This window comes from Aptenodytes forsteri, unplaced genomic scaffold (genome assembly GCF_000699145.1).
Source record: "Aptenodytes forsteri isolate BGI_AS27 unplaced genomic scaffold, ASM69914v1 Scaffold92, whole genome shotgun sequence".
Lineage (NCBI taxonomy): Eukaryota > Metazoa > Chordata > Aves > Sphenisciformes > Spheniscidae > Aptenodytes > Aptenodytes forsteri.
Window position 1 is genome coordinate 5,891,954 of NW_008794581.1, and position 9,273 is coordinate 5,901,226.

Consider the following 9,273-nt stretch of genomic DNA (forward strand, 5'->3'; position numbering starts at 1 on the left):
TTCTAGTTGGGCTTTGGCCCTTCTAATTTTCTCCCTGCATAACCTCACGACATCCTCGTAGTCCTCCTGAGTTGCCTGCCCCTTCTTCCAAAGGTCATAAACTCTCTCCTTTTTTTCCTGAGTTCCAGCCAAAGCTCTGCTCAGCCAGGCCGGTCATCTTCCCTGCCGGTTTATCTTCCAGCACATGGGGACGGCCTGCTCCTGCGCCTTTAAGATCTCCTTCCTGAAGAATGTCCAGCCTTCCTGGACTCCTTTAGCCATCTTGCAGTGTTAAATCTCAAAGCAACATACAAACACGAAGCCTATGGCATCACTGTGCAAAACTGGTAAAAAGGAATTGTAGCAGGACTGTTGAAATGACTGCAAAGGTGATGTGAACCCATTTGCTGAGCACGAATAGAAGCTGCGAGTCCCACACACCCACTCTGTGCTCAGATTAGCCATCTTGCAGTGTTAAATCTCAAAGCAACATACAAACATGAAGCCTATGGCATCACTGTGCAAAACTGGTAAAAAGGAATTGTAGCAGGACTGTTGAAATGACTGCAAAGGTGATGTGAACCCATTTGCTGAGCACGAATAGAAGCTGCGAGTCCCACACACCCACTCTGTGCTCAGATTAGGGCTCTGTTGCATGCAAACATTTACCTCTGCTACATGAGATACCAAACTCAGACTAGCAGTGCAACTCTTCTTAGTAAGTTCTCACTGGTGAACAGAAGTTGAAAAATCTATCTTGAGAAGTCATCAACTATCTCAAAATGAGAGATCTATTTATAATAAATCAATCTTTCAGGAATAGGAAAAGATAACTTATCTGTAATGAAATACACGTTGTGGCAAGACAAACACTAAATAGCACCAGCTAAGTCAGACCCCTTGCCAGTCCGTTTACAGCAGCTGTTCAGCAGCAATCACATCATCTCTGGAGGAGCACACGCTGACCAGGTGAGTGCTAACTGGAGGAAGTAAGCTTCCTTCTCTTTGCTGCATTAACCACTAACATACTTTTCCCCCCTATTTGGGCAATTGTAAAGGGCATGAGGAACACAAATATCATAGGTTATGTAGTATGGAAAATTTGCCTGTAATAGGTTATTCTGTTATATCAAAGAGTTTGTGGGATTCCTGTTCAAAGAATTTGAAATTCTGGGGAGTTAAAGGTAAACTCAGGTAACAAAGAACGGAAAGTTTAAATTTAGCCAAAAATCTGGTAAGTGAAAAACATGACCTATTAATAATTTGCAGGGCGTAAACCTTAAGGTCAGAAAGGAACTATTTGTATGATACACAGAAGAATAACAACTGTGAAGATGCGTGAATAGCTTCTTGAAATTATGCTGCAAACTGGTCTCCATTAACCTTGCAAAGACACATGCACCTGAGAGATTAATTTTCTGCATTTTAAGAAGGGGTAGAAATGGGCATTTTTCAGATCAGTGATGGTGAAATCAAATGAAATCTGGGAAAACCGCCCTCTAGGAATAATGACACCAGGTGTTCTATAAAAAAAAAAGTACCAAAAATGTTAAAGTGTTGTAATGTCCAACCTGCCATTGCCACTTGACATTATGAAAGTGGAATAACTGCCCAAATACCCCATCTATTTGTGGATGCCTCTCAAAATAGAATCACATTTGTAAGTGAATATGAAAATCCAAAATGTCTAAATGGTGTATTTAGTATAAATTGATAACAACTTTTCCATGTGCTCTCAGTTTTATTTTTTCATGGTTCACAGCATTAGTTTGAAAGACAAATTGTAAAAGGTCAGAAAGAGTACAACTCAATGCAAAACAAACCAAGTCCAGAAGTTGGTGTTCCAAAGCATGGGCAAGAGGCAGCCCTAATTTCTGAGATGTACTGAGCCCATTTACTGCATTACTCTTTTTCAGAGAAAATAATGGGCAAGGAAATCAGAAGTGAGGAGAGAAAAGCAGAATAGCTATAGAGAAGGAAATAAAATGGGATGGAAAATCAGGTTATTACCTACACTCCAGAACCTAAGAGATGTTACAGGGAGACCCTACCCAAACCACCCAGCAAGAACCTCCCCTTTTCTAATGATCCCTTAAAGGTTGCATTATTTTTATTTTTTACCTGACTCAATCATGCAACTCAAGAGTATGCAGCTTTCATATGGCTGCTAAACAATTTCTAGACAGGCCCCAAAATCTCTCTGTATCTGTTTATTTTTAAATCTTGTGATATTAAAACAAATACTGAGATTTAAGGGGAAAAAAACGTGCTGTGACTGGGTCAGTGACTTCTGAACCCTAGGAAACGGCAATGTAGCTGTGAGTGAGAAGTCCAGAAGCGAGTGAAGCAGCAGGAGCATTGACCCAATCAAAGCTGCGTCCCATGCTCATTTCAGAGCATAACTTATCTAAGTAAGCAAGGGCTTTTAAGAACAAACATACATACATTTTGGCTTATAGCACAAAGTTGTTGTGTTGGGAAAGTGATCCAACAAACTTGGGGGGGTGGAAATCAGTGTTGCTGTACAAGGAACATTTGCAGAAATTGTCTTCTCATCCTTTCGTGGAAACTAAACAAACATTGCTGTAAGTAAAAGCAGCTTCCAAACTATAGATGAAAAGCCCAAATGCAAACTTCACCCTGTCTTCCCCAACACAATGCAAGTAATAGCCAATACATCCAGGGAAAGGCTCAGCCTCCTCATTCATGCTGGACAATGTATTTTCCATCTCCCACTCCTCTTCCCCTGCAGGAAGGAAAGGCTTTCTATTCCTATTCATATTTGTCTCTCCTTTTTCTATCCCCATGACTCCTGCATCTTTTTCACCCCTGAAGTCTGTAGTTATGTGCAAACAAAACTGATGACATCAAGCCTTTAAATACTGTGAAAATAGTTTAAAGTCTTAAAATGACTATATGCCTCACGTGTCATACTGAACACCTCCTTTTTACACATTTTACTCCATCTCTTTTTTTTTAACCTGTCATTTAACAGAGTGAGTATTTCAGTAAGAATTTTACAGTAATAGCCTCTTTCCTGCTGAAAAAAAAAAAATCAGTGTGATGGAGAGTTTCCTGCTTAATTGCTGCTGTATAAAATGGAAACTACAAGTAGTTTTATGACTTATCAAAATCATAAAACAAATGACAAAAGTTATAGCCTTTATGTGGAACTCCCTAATCCTAAATCAGTTACCAGAGGGTATCTGGGGATATTTTGTAGACTTAGTGTTTTTTCCATACCTCCCCCAAAAATAATTTCCTAAATATAAACTCAGTGCTTATTCCAACACAAGATGCTGTATTTAGTTGAATTTTTTTTCAGTTCAAAATATCAAAACCTCAACTAGGAAACACAGTTTTCAACTGGGAGAAATTAGAGGCAAAGGAACAAGAAGATAAGAAGATACCCTGCAGTAAACAGTTTTAAAAAGCAGCAAACAAACAGGAGAGACAAAAGCAGCACAAATCGCAGAGAATGATTAAAAACGCAAGAGGAAGGGAAGGAAGCAACAAAGCCAGCATAATCCTACCTTCTCCAAAATGCAGGTAAATCAATAGCATATACGTAGCAAATATCCTCTTATTAAAGACAGAGAAACTATGAGTCAAACCACTGATTCAAGAGGCAGGACGCAAAAAGACAATTACTGAAATCTACCAAGTATTTGCAAAACAGGAGGAACTCTATACATAAAACCAGATATAAAATAATTGAGGGAAATAGGAACAGGAAAGTAGTTCTGCTCCATGTAACTTCAGGAAGGATTTGGCAGATCCTGGCTCTGTTCAAGTCAGTCCATGTCTCCCCAGCAGAGCTCAGGCATAGGAACTTGTTGCCCGGGGGGGAAATCGGTGAGCTGCTTGCACTGCTGGATGCTCCCATAGTAAAGATAGGTTTGTTTTAGCAGACTGATATGGGAGAACTAAGAAGAAATGAGAAGTTAATTCCTTTGCCTCACTACTGGCACATCTGTCTGGTAAAAAAACCCCAAAAATAAAACAAAAAACCCCACCCCACACTGAAAGTGAACACTGGCAGATATAAACACAGTGCAAAAAATTACTTCACAGCTCTTCAAAGGAAGGGGGTGTTTTCATCCAAAGTAACTGAGATCAGCCAGGTTAGAACATACAAATGCATATGAGCAGCAGTGCCAAGATATATCTTGCAAGGGGACTTTACAAAGGAAAGTTTTCTCACACTAATGAGCTGTGGCCAGCCCAAACATGTCCAGTGTTATGTAGGATTGTCCTGTGACATTTTGTTGAAAAGGAGGTAAAACAGTTGACTGCGGTTTGGGTTCATTCTTACTGTGCTCTGGCAAGTTCTCAGAAGTAAGAAATTCCCTCGTTTTAACAGAATTTTTAAGGTATGGATTGAACAGTGCTTTTTCACTGAAATGTTCCAGCTTTAAAACATCTTCATTATCATTTTCTTCATTTTTTATTGAAGTCTGTTGGGATTCGCATAAATCATCTTCCAGCAGTTCTATGGGCTGGATTTCCTTCGCTGGTATCAAAGCTGAATGCATTTGACTTCTGGTATCTTGATCAGTAATTATGTAAGCCATGGATGGTGAAAAACATTTATCAACTTCATTTTCTTCATTATACAGTAAGTTTTTATCTCCATTAATCATGCCTTTTGTATTAATATCAGTACATTCAGAAACATGGTTTTCACAATTCATTAGTAGTGAGCCTTCCTGACTTTCTTCAGGAAAACAATGTTCCAAAACACTTACGTCCTCAAAGTCTATGGGTTTAGCCTCAGTTGTCACTCCCTTCAAAAATGAATTATTCTGTCAGTACAAAGAGATAAATTGGAAAGTTATATAGCAATAGATAATGTATTAGTTTATTTTTTTAATATATAAAATATTGCCATTTGAAATCTGACTCTTAATTTTAAAAGTGCATTAATAAAGAGTTTATGTGCATTTCAGCTGGGATGCAGTTATATGTGAACAAGTACTAAAAATGACAATGTTATTCTGTCCATCTGTTAAACACTTTCATATTAGGTTTTCTGTGCTTAATAAAATAAGGAGTTTCAATGAAGGCTTGGAATCAGGCTTGGACTGTTTCCATCCGTTCCACTCCAACCAGCCATTTTTCATACAAAAGTTTAAATCTCACTCTCCACGGATTACACTTTCTATGTAAACATGATCAACTTCACTTCATTCAAATAAACATCAAAACTTTAATAAGGAATAAATATCCAACAATAAAAAAGATGGAAACAATATAGTTGTTATATACAATATATAGTACAATAATATACCAAATCTTATTATATGTTGCATTACATTTTTTGTGGAGAAGGGACGAGATATGCAGATGTGGAAATCTGACTCAGTAGACTCGATAACCTGAGCAAATTTAATTGACTTTATTTAATAAACCATGTCCATCAATCACTTTATAACTTCAAAACATTATTTCTCATTATCCTATAAGAATTAAATGAATAGACGCATTTTGTGCCCAGGTGGCCAAGAAGGCCAATGGCATCTTGGCCTGTATCAGAAACAGTGTGGCCAGCAGGAGTAGGGAAGTGATCGTGCCCCTGTACTCAGCCCTGGTGAGGCCGCACCTCGAATACTGTGTTCAGTTTTGGGCCCCTCACTACAAGAAGGACGTTGAGGTGCTGGAGCGTGTCCAGAGAAGGGCAACGAGGCTGGTGAGGGGTCTGGAGCACAAGTCTTCTGAGGAGCGGCTGAGGGAACTGGGACTGTTTAGCCTGGAGAAAAGGAGGCTGAGGGGAGACCTCATCGCTCTCTACAACTACCTGAAAGGAGGTTGTAGCGAGGTGGATGTCAGTCTCTTCTCCCAAGTAACAAGCGATAGGACGAGAGGAAATGGCCTCAAGTTGCGCCAGGGGAGGTTTAGGTTGGACGTGAGGAAAAATGTCTTTACTGAAAGAGTGGTGAAACATTGGACCAGGCTGCCCAGGGAAGTGGTGGAGTCACCATCCCTGGAGGTATTTAAAAGACGAGTAGATGAGGCGCTTAGGGACATGGTTTAGTGGGCATGGTGGTGTTGGGTTGACGGCTGGACTCGATCTTAGAGGTCTTTTCCAACCTCAATGATTCTATGATTCTATCTTTTCGATTAGTTTGAAATACAACAAAGATCATTTTATAGCACTTAAACAGAAGAATGAAACTCAACTTTTTTTTTTTATTTAGTCATAAAATGACTGAGAGAAGGACTTCTCTCCATTTGCTCCCTTCTATAATACATAAAATTGCAATTATTACCATAGATGCATCAAGAGGCCATTCCACTGCAATGCTCTCTGCAGGATTGGGTATATCAGGCCAGCAAACCTTTTTAAACCTATCATTGAGAAAGGAATTTTAGTCAAATGATGAAAGAAACAGATTATTAAAAATAAAATGAACAAATCTCCAGAATGCCCAAATACTGCTAAAGTATCAAACTTTCACAAAGGAAGGCTTTCCTGTATTAACATAATCTTTCTCATTAAAATTGTTTTCCCTCACAAATTTTTATCACAAAAGATCTCAACAAGTAAAAATCTTGGGTTACAGAGGCATTGCAGAAAAATCACTAAAAGTCTTTTTTTTATTATATAGTAGATTAATTAATAGGATGCCAAAATAAGGCTGGATACAAAACCTGTTGTGATCATGTTTCAGGGTGGTTCTTCAGTGAAAAGCCACCTCAGGTAAACTTTGCTCTAGGAAAGTGTCCCTAGCACTACACCACACTAAAGCTACGCTGAGTTCTTATGTTAACAGCAGATAAATGATGCTAACTGACACTGTAGCTTATAACTGTCCAATGGAGTAGTAAACGGGAAACAAAATGAATCACTCATTGATACTGGGTATAGGTGTAAGTGAAGGAAAACCAGGCCACAGCTTGACTTTTCAAATTGCAATTTGATCTACACAAGAATATGAACACTCAACTACATCTCAAAGTATTCTCCAGAATCAAAACATAGTTTCTTACTATTGTAAAAATTCAGAATACACAAGACAGATGAAGATGTAAAAGGGTTGGAAATTATACTTACTACTTCAGCTATACTTATTACCTGATGCTTCACATGACAACAATCTTGGTTCTAATAGCTTATAACACCCCAAGATAGTTAAGATTTTTAACCTTCTTATTAAGCTTCAGCCAAACAACCCAGTTACCTTTTGATGCTAAAGAAAAGCACATTTTATAACCTTAAAAAAATCCTCACAGTCATATTTGGGATGTTACAGCATCCCCATGCTCTGAGGAAGCAATTTAAAATCTGGCAGGGGACATTTGTGATGGCAGATAAAAGGATTATGTATCATGTATAAATATGGATCCATACCCATGGATCAAGCATCCAAATGCTTTCACATGGTGTAATTTCTAGTTTCTTCATTACTTCTTTACAGCTCAAGGGAAGTGTCACAAACTAATGAAAGTAATATTAATGTAGCTAAGATGAGCAATAGGGGTTATGTGAAATGTGTTCTAGTGTACTAGCAGATCTATTAAGAGTGCCTGGGAAACTTTATTTTTGGCATTATTAACTTCTCAGTAACTGACTTGAAGTATGCTCCCCTCACTCGATTCACCATGGAACTGCAAGTGGCATGTAGCGTTTTCCATAAACTGATATAGATGATATGTAAATCTGTTTCTCCTATTTGTTTCGTTCTGATTTACTGCACTTTCTGAAATTACTGCAGTTACAAAATAACCTGTATGGTTAGTTATTTGTTACTCCAATGCTTATTTTCTTAATTTGACATTGGTTTGGAACCCAACAAAAGCATTTAAGATATATAAAAATTTGCCTTTTACAAGTTAAAAGTAACTGACTGCATTCAGTTTTAGAAGGTAGAAAACGTACTCACGTGTGTTTTTTCAAAATGCATGTTATCCAAAGGCCTAACAGAAACAACATGCTTAATCCAATGGGTAGAGCAATGAAAAGAACATCATCTTTATCTTTAGAGGGGGAGGGAAAAAAAAAACCACAGATGTTTATTATTTCTTCATGTATTCCCTTAAGACAGTTAATTTTCGACATCCAGGTCACCTAATTAGCACAATTCTAAAGAGCTCTGTCAAAACTAGCCAAAATTAGTCGGAATACTGTATGGTACTCATTGTATGACGTATCAAAAGATGAGTATTTTGAATCCAACAAGTCACAGTTGGATTCTGTGGATTCTGAGCCAGAAAAGCAGCTCATCATGAGACTTCTCAGGATATCTCAGGAACAGATGTATTGCTTTTTAAAGTTTCCTTTAACAGAATCACACAGTAATTCAGATTGGAGAGGACATCTGTAGGTCACCTCATCCAACTTTGAAACTAGAATCAGGTTGCTTAGGGTCATACCAAGCCAACCTTTGAAAGTCACCTAGGATGAAGAACTACCACTTCTCTGGGCACCTGTTTTAGAGTCACCTAAAACTGCCATATAGTGCCACTTCTACCTGTTACTACAAAATAAATAGTAAATTCAATGCAGGAGATACAAAAAATACAGTAATTCTGACTGAAACAGTGCACAGATTTCTGAGCTGGCTTCCAAGTACCTATCAGAGGTAGGTACTGACAGCAATAGAGACCAGACCTCAGCATGGTCTAAACTTATCTTGCGTTTGAGTAGCAAACTAGCAGATGAATTTACAGGCAAAAAATAAATTAGCTTTGGGTCCCATGACAAGTTTAAGGATAGCTCATGCTCTTTTTTGTATTTCAGTTTGGCCACCACTATGAAAATTTATGTATGTATTGAAAACATTCTTCCAGAAGTAGAAATGAAAAAGTGTCTGAATTTCTGACCTGCAGCCATCAGACCAACCTCCTTGGTAAAATCTGGCTAAAACAATTAGTAAGAAACAGGAAAAGATATTTCCACACACACACTGGCCACAACCTGTGCACTCATTTATTAGCTAAGCTTGTATCGCAGAAGAGATGCAACACAATGTGCAGCTATTCTAAACCTGGTATCTCAGATGGAAATGTCTGCTTTTTAATAAACTGTTAGGCACCCTATCCCATAATTGACAGTATACAGACTTGCTCCCACAAACATCCATAGAATTCTACAGCTTTATGGACAGCAAAATAAAGATTTTGGGTTTTGACCTAATCTTGAGGTTTTAGTCTGTGTGATGATCAGTGAAACTGAGTTAAATTCAGCTAGTGTTGGTAATTCTTCCTTATTTTGTTTAACACTAATTTAAACAAAAAAAAAAAAAAAAAAAAGGGTTTTGTGAAGTTCCATAAAGTTTGACATTTTTTAAAAAT

The 9,273-nt window shown here is 38.0% G+C and overlaps 1 protein-coding gene across 1 annotated transcript in view; it reads right to left on the reverse strand.

Annotated features, from left to right (window-relative positions):
• Nucleotides 1-4,075: 4,075 nt before the first annotated feature.
• IL31RA (interleukin 31 receptor A) overlaps nt 4,076-9,273 on the reverse strand; it is a 27,537-nt gene continuing 22,339 nt past the window's right edge. Inside the window, exons 13-15 of the mRNA XM_009272521.2 lie at nt 7,863-7,956; nt 6,249-6,327; nt 4,076-4,784 (exon numbers count right to left, since the gene is read on the reverse strand). Coding sequence (XP_009270796.1) covers nt 4,185-4,784; nt 6,249-6,327; nt 7,863-7,956 — 773 coding nt within the window. The 3' untranslated portion in view covers nt 4,076-4,184. The remainder of the gene's footprint in view (nt 4,785-6,248; nt 6,328-7,862; nt 7,957-9,273) is intronic.